This window comes from Scyliorhinus torazame, chromosome 10 (genome assembly GCF_047496885.1).
Source record: "Scyliorhinus torazame isolate Kashiwa2021f chromosome 10, sScyTor2.1, whole genome shotgun sequence".
In the NCBI taxonomy this organism is placed as follows: Eukaryota; Metazoa; Chordata; class Chondrichthyes; order Carcharhiniformes; family Scyliorhinidae; genus Scyliorhinus; species Scyliorhinus torazame.
Genome location: NC_092716.1, coordinates 105,026,169 through 105,045,932, shown reverse-complemented (window position 1 = coordinate 105,045,932; position 19,764 = coordinate 105,026,169). Strand labels below are relative to the sequence as shown.

The following is a 19,764-nucleotide window of genomic DNA, read 5'->3' as shown; positions in this document are numbered from 1 at the left end:
ACAAGCCAATGAATCGTGCACCTTCTCAGTCCACTAGTCCTCAGCACTAAATGCAGCAGAGGCAGGCATCCCTGAGTGGGGCTCTGGAGCCACAGCAGACAATGATAACGCAGAGTTGACCACATGCCGCAAACCATTGTCTTACGAGATGGAAGGCTGCCACCAATCATCCCTTTTGTCATTTAATCTCTCCCGACCTCCACCCTATGCCCGGCCTCCTCTTTTAACCTCTCCTCCCCCTCCACCTCCGACATGCCTTGCTTGAAACCTCTGAAATCTCGAACGCTTTCCAGTTCTGATGAAAGGCCACAGTCTGAAAGGTTAACTCTGTTTCTCTCTTCACAGTTTCCACTAGGCATGCTGCGTATGCCGAACATTTTCAATTTTTATTTCAGATTTCCAGCATGCACAGCTTTTGCTTCTGCAGAATCCTGTCATCACCTTGCTGCATAGATGTAACCGTGCAGGGGAAATCTGTAGAGAATGTATCCATACCCTGTGGCTTTGCTCGGCATGAGAGATGTCCTACTCTCAAAAGGCTAATGATGAAATTGCTGTTGTACATAATTAAAGTCATCTTCACCTTCTTGAACCGTTGAAGTCCATGTGGTGTAGGTTGACCCACAGTGCTGTTAGGAAGGGTGTACCGAATGTTGACCTAGTGACAGTGAAGGAACAGGGATATATTTCCTAGTCAGGATGGTGAGTGACGGGGTGGCACCGTGGCACAGTGGTTAGCACTGCTGCCTCACGGCACTGAGGACTCGGGTTTGATCTCGGCCCCGGGTCACTATCCGTGTGGAGTTTGCACATTCTCCCCTTGTCTGCGTGGGTTTCACCCCCACAACCCAAAGATGTGCAAGATAGGTGGATTGGCCACGCTAAATTGCCCCTTAATTGGAAAAAAAATAATTGGGTAATCTTAATTTATTTAAAAAAAAGACTTAGAGAGCAACTTCCAGATGGTGGTGTTTCCAGGTACCTTCTATTCTTGTCCTTCTAGATAGTAGTGGTCATGAGTTTGGTGGTGGCTGCCGAAGGAGCCTTGGTGAGTTCCTGGAGTGCATCTTGCAGATGGTACACACGACCGTTACTGTTCGTCAGTGCTGGAGGGAGTGCATGTCTGTGGAATGGGTACCAATCAAGTGGGCTGCTTTGTCTTGAATAGTGTTGAGCTTCTTGGGTGTTGCTGGAGTTGTCCTCATCCAGACAAATGGTGAGTATTCTGTCACACTCCTGACTTGCGCCTTGTGGATGATGGACAGGCTTTGGGGAGTCAGGAGGTGAGTTACTGTGGTAATTTGGCTCCCCCGGTTAGGTACAAACAACAAATGTTTATTTACACAACACACTATAAACATGGTACAGCCTTGATGCTGCCAGTCTGCCTCCTGGATTCAACTGAACAAAAGCCCAGGCTCCTGCTCAGCAATTCTGCATGCTAGCCACCGATTGGAAAGGTCACCCTTCAGAAATACACCCCTTAGAAGGGCCAGCTACTACATCTCTCCCTCTAAGTTCCTTACTATACAGAATGATGGGACCCTTACTGTTTTAAAAAAAATTTAGAGTACTCAATTATTATTTTCCAATTAAGGGGCAATTTAGCGTGGCCAATCCACCTAATCAGCACATCTTTGGGTCGTGGGGGCGGAACCCACGCAGACGCAGGGGGAATGTGCAAACACCACATGGACAGTGACCCAGGGCCGTGATTGAACCCAGGTCCTCAGCGCTGTAGACAGCAGTCTGAACCACGGCGCCACCATGCCGCCCTTACTGTTTGTCTAATACATTAACGATTTGGACGTGAACATGAGGGGCGCAATTGGGAAATTTGCAGACGACGCAAAGATTGGCCAAGTGGAGGACGGTGTAGAGGATAGCTATAATCGCCAAAATTATATAGATGGGTTGATGGAGTGGGCAATAAAGTGGCAGATGGAATTTAACACAGAGAAGTGTGACTTCATGCATTTAGGGAGGTCAAACAGTTGTAGGGAGTACAGAATTCCCCTAACGGGTAGATGAAGTGAGAGATTTTGGCGTACAAGTTCACAGGTTCCTAAAGGCAGTAGTTCAAGTAGTCAAGGTTGTTATTAAGAAAGCATATGGAATGCTCTCCTTTAATGGCAGAGGTATGGAATATAAAAAGTAAAGATATAATGTTGGAATTGTATAAAACACTGGTCAGGCAACAACTGGAGTACTGTGTGCAGTTCTGGTCACCACATTACAGGAAAGGCATAATTGCTCTGGAGAGACTGCTGAAAAAGTTTACAAAAAACTGTAGCGACAAGGAGCGATTGGTTAGGTTGGGTTAGGGTTAGGGTTTGGAACAAAGAAGACTGAGGAGTGACTTATTTGAGGTGTACAAAATTATGAGGGGAAGAGATAAAATTGTTTCCATTGGTGGAGAATTCTAGAACCAAGGGACATAAATTCAAGATAAGTGGCAGAAGGTGCAGAGGACACAAGGAAAAATTATTTTGCGCAGAGAGTAGTGGGAGTCTGGAATTTGCTGCCGAGTTGGCGATGGAACCAGAGATCCTAAACTCTCTGTGCTGTAATTTGTCTTTTCTAATTTACAACAAGGATTATTTTTAATCAGTCCATTAAAAACTCAGTCTCTCTGGTGGCTTCCGCTTTCTCTAGAGCGGCGCAACTCCACCGACTGGGGTACTTCTGTTGGGGTACTTTCTGTAGAAACTGTCATACTAGTATCTCTTCTGATATTGTTACTTCTACCTCCTTTAATAATCTTTATTGTCACAAGTGGGCTTAACACTGCAATGAAGTTATTGTGAAAAAACCCTAGTCGCCCCATTTGGGTACACACAGGAAGAATTCAGAATGTGCAAATTACCTAACAGACTTTGGGGACTTGTTGGAGGAAACCGGACCACCCGGAGGAAACCCACGCAGACACAAGGAGAACGTACAAACTCCGCACAGACAGTGACCCAAGCCGGGAATTGAACCTGGGACCCTGGAGCTGGGAAGCATCTCCTCTATTTCTGTCGGAACAATACTCTCGCCTGTCACAAGCTGATTGGAAATTCCTCTCGGAAAGTCAATAACACCACCGGCTGGCAGCAACGAATCAGGCGGCAAAACTGGCTTTTGGGATGACTCTCGTCCACACAGATGGTCCACATGTTTCCTCATGTTTCCCTCGTCTTGTACACTCACTTTCTAAAATAACAGTCCTGTCTTGGCCATAACAATTCCTGACACCCAACTTGAGCCACTCCTGAAATTTCTCACATAAACTGAGTCATCAATTTTGAACGATTTTCATTCATTAGCTGAATTATGGTTCATCTTTTGGCTGCACTGTCTTGCCTCCACCCTCCCCACCAAATTCAGGAATACCAGATTTAGTCTAGTCCTGAAACGTGGCCCCATCAATAGTTCTGTTGGAGGAGATATACCTGTGGTTGAATACGGGGATGGTCCTGTATGCTAAGAGGAACCAAATTATATTTGTTTACAAAGATGCAGCTAATTGTTTCTTTAAGCCGGCCTTGAAAGTCTGTACTGCCCTTTCAGCCAGTCCATTGGGTGAGGGATTATGCGGTGCAGTACTGACATGTTTATCCCATTAGAAGACATGAAACTTTGAAATTTGGCACTTGTAAAAGCCAGTCCATTATCTGATACTAGTACTTCAGGTAATCCATGGAGCGAAGCACTGCTGAAGCTTCTCGACTGTGGCATGTGTGGATCTCATCTCAAATAGTTCCAATCATTTGGAGTGAGCGTCTACCAATAGCAGAAACATTGTACTAGAAAATAACCCTACATGATAGGTGTGGACTCACACCCAGGACAGACCTGGCCATTCCTAAGGGTGCAAAGGAGCTGTCACGGGCAACTTCTGCTGTAACTGGCATTTATCACGATGCTTCACTAATCTCTCGCTATCGGCGTCGATGCCTGGCCATCAAACATAATTTCTCGCAAGGTCACATTGAAACTCAACAAGGAGCAATTCCCTTCCTGGCACAGGGACAATTATTCTTGCTCTCCATAGGATGATGCCGTCCTCACAGATTAGCTCGTCTTTCCGAATGTTTTACAGCTTCAGGTCTTCAGACATCCTCTCATTCTGCTAACCTAATAATATGTTGTGTTTTATCTTTGACAACAGCGGGTCTCGGCTGGTTCACAATTTTATTTGCAGTGCTGACATAGAATCATAGAATTTGCAGTGCAGAAGGAGGCCATTCGGCCCATCGAGTCTGCACCGGCTCTTGGAAAGAGCACCCTACTTAAGCCCACCCTCCACCCCATCTCCGTGACCCAGTAACCCATCTAACCTAAGAGCAATTTAGCATGGCCAATCCACCTAACCTGCACATCTTTGGACTATGGAAGGAAACCAGAGCACCCGGAGGAAACCCACGCAGACACGGGGAGAACATGCAAACTCCGCACAGACAGTGACCCAAGCAGGAACGAACTTGGGACCCTGGCGCTGTGAAACCATAGTGCTAACCACTATGCTACCGTGCTGCCCCCTGACACAAGCAAAGTGTTGAGAAAGATCATTAGCACCATGATCTCTTGCACTGGGGGTGGTGGTGTACCATCTGACAGTGGAAGGTGACTAAGGGTGTCAGCGTTGGCTATTTTGTCCATGGTCGGTGTTCAAATGTGTATTCATAAGATCAATGCCCAATGCTGAATCTTGGCTGATGCAATCGGCGGAATAGCCTCCTTCTATCTATTAAAGTAGCAGATGCTCCTTTGTCTTAATGGCCTGCAGCTAACCAATAACACCAGTGTGATTGAGGCTACCTTGCCTGTCTTCACATTATTCATCTGAAGAATTTTCCAGTCACTTGCAGAAAAATCTTCAACACTATGTACTGATGCTAAACTGTTCACTCTATTTCTACTGAGCAGGCTCTGCTTACTCCTGCATCTGTGCCTTAAATGGCCCTTCCGGTGGCGTGCAAAGCATTCCATGCCTTTGAATCTGCAAATCTCTGGGGAGTTATTTCCCCCACACCTATAACATTCCTTACCAATCCTAGTTGTTGATTCATTCTCCTGAATTGTCTAACTCTACCAGCTTCTGTATTTGTTTCTCAGTTTAAACTGGTCTCTTTGCTTTTGGCACCACTGCCGTCTGTGGTTTCCGCCCCTAACGGGTGGACCGCACCATTTTGCACACTCTGAAGTTTCTGGGCGTCTTTCGCAGCGCTCTCCATTGTTAATGCTATTTCCAACACTTAAAAAAAAAAGAATCTCAGTTTCTACCAGGAACCTCTTCTGTATGGCCTTATCATTGACTCACAACGGTCACTGTCCGTGTGGAGTTTGCACATTCTCCCCGTACCTGCGTGGGTTTCACCCCCACAACCCAAAGATGTGCAGGTTAGGTGGATTGGCCACGCTAAATTGCCCCTTAATTGGGGGGGAAAAAATTGGGTACTCTAAATTTATTTAAAAGAAATAAAAATCATTGACTCCACAAACCAAGCGATCCCTCAACATATCATTTAGAAGTCACAGCGTGCTGTAATTTTCCTAAGCCATGCTATGTAGGTTGCAATGGTCTTCCCTGGGGCTCTCTTAATGGAATTGAATTTGAGTCATTGCAAAATCATAGGTTTGTGTGGTAGTGCCCTTTACTAAATTCACAATTTTTATTTATTTATTTTTAAAATTTAGAGTACCCCATTTTTTCCAACTAAGGGGCAATTTAGCTTGACCAATCCATCTACCCTGCACATTCTTTTGGGTTGTGGGAGTAAGACCTACGCAGACATGGGGAGAATATGCAAACTCCACACTGACAGTGGTCCGGGGCTGGGATCAAACCCGGGTCCTCAGCACCATGAGGCACTGCGCCACCATACTGCTCCTTAAATTCACAATCTTTATAAACGAGCTTGCATCAGGCACGTTTGGGGATGAAAGGCTATAGATTAAATGACAAGCTTGGGTCCTGCACGCTCTTAACAATATTGCCTCCTTCTTCCTCTCCTCTTCATATCTGTTTGCTCTGAAGAAAAATTCTCGTCGCTCAACATACAGCAACCAATCTTCAGCAGAGGCATCAAAGGGATCCACTCTACCAAAGACAAGCATATCTGCAGCTATCTTCTACTTTACAAGCTTGACTTCACTGGACCAGATTCTGAGCTGATGATCTTGCAAGCGCACTTGCTGTTTTCTTTTACACGTCGCCAAATGTAGTAACTTGGCTCCACCAGTGAGGTACAAACAACAAACATTTATTTACACAACATGCTATTTACAGAGTAGTCCAACCTCGATGCTGCCAGCCTCCTGGATCGAACTGAGCAAAAGTCCTCCCTTCTGCTTGGCAATTCCGCATGTTAACTACCGATTGTATGAGCGGGTCACATGACCCGTCAGAAGATTGCCCCTTAAAGGGACCAGCTATTACAGTTAATCACCGCAGAATTCCTAGCCTCTGACCTTCTCCTCAGCCTTGGGCAGTGAGACTGCTCGTTTGAATTCAACCCATCAGAGGAGAACTGTATGAGAATTTTTTTTTTTAATAAACATTTTATTGAGGTATTTTTGGTATAGAAACAACAACAAAAATGAAACCATAAACACAGTGCAAAAACCGTTTACCTTTCGTACAGGTCCCATCCTTATTATCCCCCCCCTACTCTAACCCCCCCCCCCCCCCCCCCCCCCCCCGTCTGCTGACGATCGTCGTCTGCTGACGATTAATTTTCCGCAAGGAAGTTGACGAACGGTTGCCACCTCCAGGTGAACCCTAACAGTACACCTCTCAAGGCAAACTTAATTTTCTCCATACAGAGAAAGCTAGCCATGTCCGATAGTCAGGTCTCCGACTTTGGGACCATCCATGCCAATAGTATCCCTCTCCGGGCTACCAGGGAAGCAAAGGCCAGAACATCTGCCTCTTTCTCCTCCTGGATTCCCGGATCTTCCGACACCCCGAAAATCACCACCTCTGGACCCAACGCCACCCTCATTTTTAAAACATTGGACATGACATCCGCAAACCCCTGCCAAAATCCCCGAAGCTTTGGACATGTCCAGAACATATGGACATGGTTCGCTGGCCCTCCCGCGCATTTTGTGCACCTGTCCTCCACCCCAAAGAATCTGCTCATCCGGGCCACTGTCATGTGAGACCGATGCACAACCTTAAATTTTATCAGGCTGAGCCTGGCACATGTTGCAGACGCGTTGACTCTACTCAATGCATCTGCCCATAAACCATCCTCTATCTCACCTCCCAGCTCCTCCTCCCACTTACGCTTCAGCTCCTCGGTCTGCGTCTCCTCCGACCCCATAAACTCCTTACAGATGTCCAAAACGCTCCCCTCCCCTACCCACCCTCTGGAAATTACCCTGTCCTGAATCCCCCACAGCGGTAGGAGCGGGAAGGTTGCCACCTGTTTACGAAGGAAATCCCGTACCTGAAGGTATCTGAATATGTTTCCCCTCGCCAGCCCAAACTTTTCCTCCAGCGTCCTCATACTCGGAAAGCTCCCCTCTATGAACACATCCCCCATCCTCTCAATCCCCGCTCTCTGCCATACCCGGAACCCCCCATCCATACTCCCCGGGGCAAACCGGTGGTTATCACAAATTGGGGCCCAGACCAATGCTCCCACTGCTCCCACATGCCGCATCCACTGGCCCCAAGCTCTCAGGGCCGCCATCACCACGGGGCTGGTGGAGTACCGCGCCGGCGGGAGCGGCAGAGGCGCAGTTACCAACGCCCCCAGACTGGTGCCCTTACGTATGAGAATTAATTAGACAGCAATCGAGACATTGTAAACAGTACAGACCACAGGCCTCCTTACCTGAGAACACTTGTTGTAGATTGTGTACCGCAGTGGCCAACTGAACATGATCAGAAACCAGGCTGCTCAGCTGCCCCAGGCCTTCAAATCCATTCACTTTGCTCTGCCAGTCTTCACAGACATCAACCAGTGTGTGGCGCACGCTTCTGACATCATCAACAGATGCCCTTAGCTGTCCAAGGCCTGTTCCAACCCCTTCCAGATAGGACTGAACAGCAGACTGCAGAGAGAGAAAGAAACTTTTACCTCAGTCTTCATTTAGACTTTTAGATGAAAAGGCTGAAGGATTCGTCTGCTGTTAGAAGCCAATGTCCAATGTTACTGTACTCAATCAGCTGAACTACCTGGTCACCAAATAGAGAAAAACGTTTAAATATGGAAATAAAAGAAGCAAAGGCAGTCTAAGCTATGAGCGCTCTCAGGCTATGTGGCATCCTCACATCAAGCCCCTCCCCAATATCATTGATTCTTACAGCACACAAAGAAGCCATTCTGCCCATCATGTCTACTCTGGCTCTTGAGCAATGCAATTAGTCCCACTTCCCTGCTCTTTCCCCATAATAGTGCAAATGTTTCTTTGTCAAGTATATATATATATATATATGTACACAATTCTCTTTTGAAAGTTATTATGGAATCTACGCAGTGTATTCCAGATCATAACAACATGTTAAAAAATAAATTTGTCTCCCCATTTTTGCCAATTATCCTAAGTCTGTGTCTCTCCTGCCAGTGAAAAGAGTTTCTCATTATCTTGTCCACCTATATCCTCAATGTTGAGCAAATGTTAAGTTTCTCCTTAACCTTCTTGGCTTTAAGGAGAATAGTCTCTCCACATAAAAGTTCCTCATTCCATTCCTCTCCTGTAATTCTCCTCTGCCCTCCCTCCAAGGCCTTGATATCCTTCCTAAAGTGGTGAAGTCTTGAGAGCCCTGTTCATGGAGGTTGGATTGATATCAATGAGAATAGACCAATGATGGATAAATGCAGCAACATTCTGGATTCCTGCTTTATAAACACAGTTAACTAATGACTAGTTTCAGAGCAAGCTTGAGGGGCTGAATGGCCTACTCCTGCTCCTAACTCATATGTATGTTCGTATGTTGACATTGTGAAGATTTGGATTCCTTTTTCCACTGCATAGCCAGGTGGTGTGGATGTGGATTGCTGAAATATCCTTCCTGTGGAAGTCAAGGCTTCTTTTTGCAGAATAGATTTATCTTATTAATATGGTCGTGAAAACCTGGATTCTAGCTGTACAGTTTTTTTTCTTAAATTTAGAGTACCCAATTAATGTTTTTCCAATTAAGGGGCAATTTAGCGTGGCCAATCCACCTACCCTGCACATCTTTTGGGTTGTTGGGGGCGAAACCCACGCAAACACGGGGAGAATGTGCAAACTCCACACGGACAGTGACCCAGAGCCGGGATCGAACCTGGGACCTCGGCGCCGTGAGGCCGCAGTGCTAACCACTGTGCCACCGTGCTGCCCCCTTGCTGTACAGTTGACAGCAAACCAGGTCACAGGTCGGAGATCGCAGTGCGAGGGCACAGACACAGCATTCCACAAGCTGTTGATGGTCTGAACATTGGGATTTCAGACCAGATACCCAAGGGACTAAAGCAATCATACAATAACGGCTTTCTCTCTTAATTGGAATATTAACACACCTTTGAAGCAATTATCTTCCCTTCTCCCAAATACACTGATACCTCACGGGGCTCCAGTACTTGACATGCTTACTCGTTAATGCAGAATCGTGCCTATTCCTGAGACGGTTCAAAAGAGATTTATCAAAATGCCTCCAGGGATAGGTGGGGGGCGGGGGGGGGGGGGGGGGGGGAGTGGTGGTCATGGTGTTACAAGGTTAGACTGGATTGTGTTGTTCTCTGCCTTGCCCCAACCAGGTGGCTCTGATGTAGTGTCTATCAGAGAACGAGTCTTGTAAACTAACTAAACTATTTAACACGACAATTGGATTTGACACTTATCCCTAAGAACTAACAGTTGATTAAACACACAAACTATATTCATGTAACATCTAACTCATCTCTTATATACCTCTAGGATTAGCTCCTTCTAGTGGTTGTCTGTACACATTTCATTAACCCTTATATTACCTTCATGTATGATAATACCACATGGATAAGTTGGGGGTTAGCGTAAAGGAGATTGAGGGGAGATTTGATGGATCTGTAAAAGGTTCTGAATGGTTTGGACAATGTGGACAAGGGCCCAGGTAATCTGGCCCCACCCACCACCAGGATATTCTGGACCTGCAAAAAGTCAATGGCTGACCTGCTGCATCCCCCATGGCGGTCCTGCCATGGTGGGGCTGGAAAATCCCAACCAAGGGTAAGCTGCTCCCATTAGCTGAGGGTTACAGAACTGGGGAGGGAGGGGGCTGCACAGATATAAGGTTCTGGGCAATACTGGGGAGGGGGTGCGAGGAAGAATGTTTTTACTCAGTGAGTGGTAATACCCTGATACCCTGCAACCGGCTGCCTATGAAGTGGAAGCAGAAACATTGAATGATTTAAAAAGGAAATTGGATCTGCACTTGGAGGAAATTAAACTTGCAGAACTAGTGCAGGGGGGAGGGCGGGGTCTGGGATTGCTTCACAAAGAGGCTGCATAGACTGGATAGGTTGAAAGGTCTCCTTCTAGGCAGTAAATGGCTCTGTGACTCTATAACTGCACTTTCTTTCATGACAAGTTGTGGGAGCTGAATTCTTGCTCCACCTTTCCTGTCCCTGGCCCATGCTCGTTGAGCCCCATCACCATATTGGATGAGAACAGCTAATTAGATACAGAGAATTTACAGTGCAGAAGGATCCCATTCGGCCCCTCGAGTCTGCACCAGCCCTTACAAAGAACACCCTACTGAAGCCCACGTATCTACCCTATCCCTGTAACCCAGTAACCTCCACTTAACATTTTTTGGACACGAAGGACAATTTAGCATGGGCAATTTAGCATGGCCAATCCACCTAACCCGCACATCTTTGGACTGTGGGAGGAAACCGGAGCACCTGGAGGAAACCAATGCAGACATGGGGAGAACGTGCAGACTCCGCACAGACAGTGACCCAGCCGAGAATTGAACCTGGGATCCTGGGGCTGTGAAGCAACTGTGCTAACCATTATGCTACCGTGCTGCCCAGAGGAGAGGTTAGGCTTGAGACCTCCCTGTATGAACTGTCATGTTCCACCAATCTAAGGCTGCTAGGGTGGCTTATTACTCAGTTGGGACTGAAGATGACAGGAATACTTGACATGTTTTAAATGTTTCCATTGATTTCCTTCAGTGGGCCATTAATCATGTGTGAGCTTAGGTATTGGGGGCGCCCTCAGTCTATTTGTTCATTGGAGCGTCAGAGCCTAGTCCAATTCTGTGTTCAGTTTCTTCCAGACACACTTACACTCACATTCGACCCAGGGCCATCGGATCAGGACTGGAATCCACTCAAGATCAAATAATAAATGTTCTTTACTTTGGAAGAAGGAAAAGTAACGAAGTATGAAGAGAATATTTTTGGAATACAAACGAATTGATGAGATAAGAACATAAGAACTAGGAGCCACCTGGCCCTTCGAGCCTGCTCCGCCATTCAATGAGCTCATGGCTGTGGACTCAGCTCCACTTTCCCGACCGAACACCATAACCCTTTATTCCTTTATTCTTCAGAAAAACTATCTATCTTTATCTTGAAAACATTTAATAAAGGAGCCTCAACTGCTTCACTGGGCAGGGAATTCCATAGATTCACAACCCTTTGGGTGAAGAAGTTCCTCCTAAACTCAGTCCTAAATCTACTTCCCCTTATTTTGAGGCTATGCCCCCTAGTTCTGCTTTCACCCGCCAGTGGAAACAACCTGCCCGCATTTATCCTATCTATTTCCTTCATAATCTTATATGTTTCTATAAGATCCCCCCTCATCCTTCTAAATTCTAACGAGTACAATCCTAGTCTACTCAACCTCTCCTTGTAATCCAACACGCTCAACTCTAGGATTAACCTAGTGAATCTCCTCTGCACACCCTCCAGCGCCAGTACGTCCTTTCACAGGTAAGGAGACCAAAACTGAACACAATACTCCAGGTGTGGCCTCACTAACACCTTATACAGTTGCAGCATAACCTCCCTAGTCTTAAACGCCATCCCTCTAGCAATGAAGGACAACACTCCATTTGCTTTCTTAATCACCTGTTGCACCTGTAAACCAACTTTTTGTGACTCATGCACTAGGACACCCAGGTCCCTCTGCACAGCAGCATGTTTTAATATTTTATCATTTAAATAATAATCCCTTTTGCTGTTATTCCTACCAAAATGGATAACCTCACATTTGTCAACATTGTATTCCACCTGCCAGACCCTAGCCCATTCACTTAGCCTATCCAAATCCCTCTGCAGACTTCCAGTATCTTCTGCACTTTTTGCTTTACCACTCATCTTAATGTCGTCTGCAAACTTGGACACATTGCACTTGGTCCCCAACTCTAAATCATGGGCGGGATTCTTCCGTACCCGGCGGGACGGGGACGTGAACCACTCCGGCGTCGGGCCGCCCCAAAGGTGCGGAATCCTCCGCACCTTCAGGGGCTAGGCCCGCTCCGGAGTGGTTGGCGCCCCGCTGGCCGGCATGGAAGGCCTCCGACCCGGCGGGGGGTCGGAGAATCCCACCCCAGGTATGTAAATTGTGAACAATTGTGGGCCCAACACTGATCCCTGAGGGACATCACAGATGGATATGCTTTGGGGATCTCCACGATAAAGAAGAAAAAGATTCTAAAGCTAGGAACACAAACAAAGCTTAGCACAAGGACTCAATGTTTGTGCTTGTAGCCAGCAACATAGACTTCACTGTCAGCACATTCAGTAAACACTGACTCTTTAAAAGAATCAGAATGGGGTTTATTCCTGAGTTGTCCGAGATTTCAGCTAACCCCACACTCTCTCACAACCCTGTTACATACTTGCCTTTAATCTGGACTGAACAGAGGATGTTCTTTGCGTCTCCCTCTTGCGATACTGGCCCAGTCTCTCCAGTTGATCCGGGTGGTAAAAGATTCCCGATGCCCATTTTAAAGCAGCTCCACGGGCCAACTTTTCAGCTTTCTCGAATTCTGGCCACATAGCATCTGAGAAATCAGAGCGGATAGCGGTTTCAAAAAGATTCTCCCTTTCTAAATATAGAAATATCTCTTTTACATTTTAAATAGCCTAATGATTATTGCGATTAGCCAGAACCAGCAGTCAGAGCAAGTCTTTCTTTCTTGCAAAAAGCAGAACAAATATATCATCAGTCTCCAAGGTCACCAAAAGCCAAGCAATAACATTTAGCCAGTATTCCATTGTACCAAGTTGCTCAGAACCTTATGCACCAAAAATATAACAAAGTAACCAAAAGACAATTTTGGAATTTTCCTTTAGCCTCTGTACAGCTTGGGACCCTTATGTTCTGTCAGCTGATTCTACTTTGATATTTTCCTTATTACGTGCCCAAAGGTATTATCAAAAGTGACACCTACTTGATTGAGGCTCAGTTTGGCTTCTACCAGGACCACTGAGCAATAGCCCCCATTTCAACTTGATCTAGGACAGTACTGCCCAAATCTTTTCCTAGTGTGAGACCCCATTTTAATGCTTCCAACTATGTGTAACAATTTGCAGGGAGAGAAGGGGTACATGAGCTGATGAGTTGGGGGTAGAAGGAGGTGAGGCTTCAGTTGTTGAGCAAGGACGGGGGTGGGATTTAGACCCTTACTGGGAAGACGGGAGAGGGGGGAGGGGGGGAGCGGATGGTGGGACGGTTGATCACAAGGCAGGTAGTTTCCAAAAGAATAAAACAGGCCTAATGCTTTTTTTGACCAGATGAGAAGGACAAATTGGCTCCCCTGTATTTAACTTCCTCGGCTGGTCACAACAAAGGCTTAAGTTTCTTCTTCTTATACACCTTTTCCAAATCAGACTGTATTTAACTATTTAAATTGTGAGCTATAAGAAGCCAATCAAACCAGATTTTCTCGAGTCAAAGAAAGAGTAAATTTATTAACCACTAAACCAGAGAAAAATAATAAAAATGTGACTCAAGCATTTAGCCCTCATGTCATCATTTATGCCCACACATGTCAGAAATAAGGAGAGTTAGAGCCCAATATTAAAACGTTGAAAAAAAATATGGTTAAGTGTCTTTTAATTTTCCTTCAGACATGGATTTTAAACATTGTGGCTGATTTAGGTTAGCTGGGTTCTTGGATGCGGTCTGATGTACAGGATGACGTAATTATCATGGGGTCTCAGTTCATTGCAAGTTTCTGGTAGAGTTGGTTGCTCCATCTGGGCGACAAACTTGTTCCAAAAGAGAGAGAGGGAGAAGGGGTGGCCCTGTGGCAAAGTGGTTAGCCCTGCTGCCTCATGGTGCCGAGGACCCGGGTTCAATCCCAGTCCCGGGTCACTATCCATGTGGAGTTTGCATTCTCCCCGTGTCTGCATGGGTCTCACCCCCACAACTCGAAGATGTACAGGGTAGGTGAATTGGCCACGCTAAAATTGGCCATTAATTGGAAAAAAATAATTGGGTACTCGAAAAATTTTAAAAAGAGAGCGAGGGAGTGAGAGAGAAAGAGAGAGAGACTAGCCTTTAGCCTGTTTCCTCTGCAGAAGACTTTCTTGACATCGCCTGTGTCTTTTGCAATCTCCTCAAGAGGCTGGGCAGGTTTGTCTTGAAATACTTCACCCATTGTGTGTTTCCAAGAGGTTTTGGATGCGCCTATCTGCGTCAGCCATTGTCTCAATATTCAATACTTTGATTTTTTTTTTATGCCTCTGCTTTAGACAATTTAAAGTTTTGATGTTTCTGGATTATAAGAAATTTCTCTCCCTTTGCCACTCCCCTCAGTGTGTCGCGTTCCCTCAGTACTGACACTCCGGCAGTGCAGTGTTTTCTCAGCACTAACTCTCCGACATTACAGCACACTCTCGCTACTGTCAATCCAACAGTGCAGTGCTTCCTCAGTACTGATTCTCCGACAATGCAGTGCTCCCTCAGTGTTGACTGACAATGCAGTTGATGTACCTTCAATCCACAGAGAGGCAGCGAGAGCGAGTTAACATAAGGCTTTATTAGTCATGAACTTGCCTAGCCAGAGTCAGTAGTACAGATGAATGCCGCCCACAAGAGGCCGGACTGTATATGCCCCGGTGTGGGCGGAGCCAGAGGCAGAGCCATACCGGGGTTACAGTACAGTACCTGGAAGCAGTTCATATCACCACTTCCAGGTCATAGGTCACAGGTTATGGTATTATGCACGCATTATGGTGAATACATTCACCACAGCAGTGCTCCCTCAGTGTTGACTGACAATGCAATGCTCCCTCAGGACTGGCTCTCGCAACAGTGCAGTGTTCCCTCAGCACTGACTGTCCAACAGTGCAGTGTTCCCTCAGGATGGACTCTCAAAGAACAAAGAACAAAGAACAAAGAAATGTACAGCACAGGAACAGGCCCTTCGGCCCTCCAAGCCCGTGCCGACCATGCTGCCCGACTAAACTACAATCTTCTACACTTCCTGGGTCCGTATCCCTCTATTCCCATCCTATTCATGTATTTGTCAAGATGCCCCTTAAATGTCACTATCGTCCCTGCTTCCACCACCTCCTCCGGTAGCGAGTTCCAGGCACCCACTACCCTCTGCGTAAAAAACTTGCCTCGTACATCTACTCTAAACCTTGCCCCTCTCACCTTAAACCTATGCCCCCTAGTAATTGACCCCTCTACCCTGTGGAAAAGCCTCTGACTATCCACTCTGTCTATGCCCCTCATAATTTTGTAGACCTCTATCAGGACTCCCCTCAACCTCCTTCGTGCCAGTGAGAACAAACCGAGTTTATTCAACCGCTCCTCATAGCTAATGCCCTCCATACCAGGCAACATTCTGGTAAATCTCTTCTGCACCCTCTCTAAAGCCTCTACATCCTTCTGGTAGTGTGGCGACCAGAATTGAACACTATACTCCAAGTGTGGCCTAACTAAGATTCTATACAGCTGCAACATGACTTGCCAATTCTTATACTCAATGCCCCGGCCAATGAAGGCAAGCATGCCGTATGCCTTCTTGACTACCTTCTCCACCTGTGTTGCCCCTTTCAATGACCTGTGGACCTGTACTCCTAGATCTCTTTGACTTTCAATACTCTTGAGGGTTCTACCATTCACTGTATATTCCCTACCTGCATTAGACCTTCCAAAATGCATTACCTCACATTTGTCCGGATTAAACTCCATCTGCCATCTCTCCGCCCAAGTCTCCAAACAATCTAAATCCTGCTGTATCCTCTGACAGTCCTCATCGCTATCCGCAATTCCACCAACCTTTGTGTTGTCTGCAAACTTACTAATCAGACCAGTTACATTTTCCTCCAAATCATTTATATATACTACAAAGAGCAAAGGTCCCAGCACTGATCCCTGTGGAACACCACTGGTCACAGCCCTCCAATTAGAAAAGCATCCTTCCATTGCTACTCTCTGCCTTCTATGACCTAGCCAGTTCTGTATCCCCCCTGATCCCGTGTGACTTCACCTTTTGTACTAGTCTACCATGAGGGACCTTGTCAAAGGCCTTACTGAAGTCCATATAGACAACATCCACTGCCCTACCTGCATCAATCATCTTAGTGACCTCCTCGAAAAACTCTATCAAGTTAGTAAGACACGACCTCCCCTTCACAAAACCATGCTGCTTCTCACTAATACGTCCATTTGCTTCCAAATGGGAGTAGATCCTGTCTCGAAGAATTCTCTCCAGTAATTTCCCTACCACTGAAGTAAGGCTCACCGGCCTGTAGTTCCCTGGATTATCCTTGCTACCCTTCTTAAACAGAGGAACAACATTGTACTGGCCTACAGAGAGCTGGCATGACCCCGATGGGCAGAATGAACTCCTGTAATCGCTCTATATCCTTTCTGTGTTATCTGAACTTTACCATTCACCCGAGAAGGCAGACAGGGCCATGATTTAATCCCTTGTCTGAATGACGGACCCTTCTGGGAATGCAGTAGTCCCTCAGTAAGTGTCAACCTCGATGTGGTATACACCAGATGCTCGAGATCTCATCTTGTTGCTGAAATCTTCCAGAGGTGAAAGCCCCACTGGGACAAGGTCAGTTGTCAAGACCTCTGCTGTGGGAATCCCCAGACACAGCAATGTCCTCTGGCCTGATAACAAGCTACGAGTTAAAATATGATTAATGTAAACATTTTAATTTTTATTTTTAAATTTAGAGTACCCAATTATATTTTTTTCCAATTAAGGGGCAAGTTAGTATGGCAATCAATCTACTCTGCACATCTTGGGTTGTGGGGGTCAGAACCACGCAGACATGGGGAGAATGTGCAAACTCCACACAGACAGTAACCCGGGGCCAGGATCGAACCAGGGTCCTCAGCATCGTGAGGCAGCAGTGCTAATCACTGTGCCACCGTGCCCTAATGAAAACATTTTAACAGCTTTGGGAAGCCTAAGTCCTGAACACAGGAACATCTGAAGATTTACTTTGAAATAGTGAATATAAGCCTTGAAGAGTGATAGGAACAATAGATTACAATCCACAGTTACCTCTGCGAAGAAATCATATCTGGGCTTTTCAAAACCCAGTTTAAAAATAGTTCTGAATAACTTACCATCCTCTCATTTTTGCCTTTTTTTGGGCACGCATCTGGACGTTTCTTTTAATTTCCCTCTAATTATTTCTCTGGTTTCCTCCCTTCCTGAAGGCGCTGACTCATTTTCCCACTGTATTAAATCAGTGTGAAGGGTCAAGGCCTTTTTCAAAATAAATTTAGACTACCCAATTCTTTATTTCCCAATTAAGGGGCAATTTAGCGTGGCCAATTCACCTACCCTGCACATCTTGGTATTGTGGGGGTGAGACCCACGCAAACACGGGGAGAATGTGTAAACTCTAGACGGACAGTGACCCAGGACCAGGATCGAACCCAGGTCCCCGGCACTGTGAGGCAGCAGTGCTAACCACTGCGCCATCTTACTGCCCTTAGGGTTAAGACCCTTATCGTAGGTCTAAGCAGGCAAGGTTGAAAGGGAAAGAGAGACGATTAGACCAATCCAGAAGAAGTGGGCAGATGATGACACCAAGTTTGATTTTCAACATCGGAGGAAAACTGATGTCTATTTATAATTTGGGCGATTCTCCAAAATGGAGCCCAAGTGTTCGCGCCGTCGTGAACGCCGTCGCGTTTCACGACGGCACGAAACGGGTTCGGGGAGGACAGATTCTGTCCCCCACTGGGGGCTCACGCCGCTCCAGCCTCCCTCCCTGGTGCCAAATGGGCGCCGCACCAACCCTCGCATGCACAGTTGGGTCGTGCCGGCCCCGACTCAACATGGCGTCGGTGTTCAGGGGCCAGCCGCGCAACAAAGTAGGCCCGGCTGGGGAGAGGACGGCCCGCCGATCGGTGGGCCCCAATCGCGGGCCAGACCCCATCTGAGGCCCCCCGGTAAAGGATCGCTTTTCCCCACCCCACAGGCCGCCCCCGGCCCTTCGCACAGAGTTCCCGGCGGCAGCGACCAGGAGTGAACGGCGCCGGCGGGACTCTGTCGCATCCGTGCCGCTGCTCGGCCCATCCGGGCCGGAGAAGCGGCGGCCCCGCCGATTCCAGCAGCCCGCGGCCGGCGCTGCGTCAAACTCGCCGGCGCAAATGGCGCCGATTCTCAGCACCGTGGCATGGTTGCGGCGATTCTACGGCCCAGCGCGGGGCTCAGAGAATCGCCCCCAATGTGTTTGCTCAAACAGTGGTGTGGACTATTTGGCCATAGAAGGAAGCACAACGGAGCCTGATGTCCACTTACCAGCAGGTACCATTGCAGAGATTCCAGGAGCAGGAACGCCGGATGTGTTTCCCCCTCTCGGATCTGGCGTGATGAGATTCATTATCATCCCCTCCCTCTTCCGCCCTCCCCCACCCCATGGCACAAGCCAAGGCTCAGCACAGATGAAAGCATCAAAATATTCCTGCCTGTGTAGCTCCGCAGTTCCACTGACTGTCAGAGCCATTGAGCGAGGGGGATGAGAACCTCTGGTACCCATTCCGCACATCCAAACCCACAGCCGACACATGGCTGTTGGCACAAAACCAAAGCATTCAGCCTCGTTTCCTGTTGCTCTGTAATCTGGCTGAAGTTGAAACAATAACAGCCGTACGATAGGTCAGCTGTGGAGGAGGGTAGGCGGGAACTGGAGAAGAATGAACAGGCTCCATTCAACAATGGGAGAGCTTGATCGAGAAACACACCAGGAAACAATGTTACCACCAAGCACAACTGCGGAGGTCAGTGCAAAGAGTGCAAGGAGGTCAGCTCATTTTTCCGATAGTCCAAAAAGATCAATCAGCCACAAAATAACATTCTGTCATGTAAGATCCTATTTCACTGAGTCTCACTCCTCATACTCGAAGGTGCTGACGCTCCTGTGGGAGTGAGGAGTGGGCTGCAATGCCAATCAACACTGCAGCCGAATGACCACGCCTTTGAAGTGAATTTAGCAAATGGATGTCAGTAGGCCAGCTGCTACAGGGGACATCATAGTCAAGCCTGTTCCCCCACTCAGCTCAATTCTGGCCAGGTACTTGCATTTTCGGCAGGAGTCAGCCAAATAGTCTTCATGAGAAGCAGCCTTTTGTTGTCTTTGTAGCAATTGGATACAACTAATTGGCTTGCTCGGCTACTTCAGAGGTTATTTAAAAGTTATTAGTGAACCAGATGTGTTTTCAACGACAATCATTGTCATCATTCGTTCCCGATTTTTATTGAATTCGAATTCTACCAGCTGCCATGGTGAGTATTGAACCTTGGTCTCCAGAATATTGCACTGGGTTTCTGGATTACTAGACCAGTTTTAAAGCCACTAC

At 46.9% G+C, this 19,764-nt stretch overlaps 1 protein-coding gene across 3 annotated transcripts in view; it reads right to left on the bottom strand.

Annotated features, from left to right (window-relative positions):
- The window catches only part of exoc3l1 (exocyst complex component 3-like 1), a 175,495-nt gene that overhangs the window by 98,124 nt on the left and 57,607 nt on the right, over positions 1-19,764 (bottom strand). For all 3 annotated transcript variants that reach the window (XM_072518558.1, XM_072518560.1, XM_072518559.1), the window contains exons 2-3: positions 12,816-12,976; positions 7,830-8,049 (exon numbers count right to left, since the gene is read on the bottom strand). In XM_072518558.1, the coding sequence (XP_072374659.1) occupies positions 7,830-8,049; positions 12,816-12,976 (381 nt within the window). The remainder of the gene's footprint in view (positions 1-7,829; positions 8,050-12,815; positions 12,977-19,764) is intronic.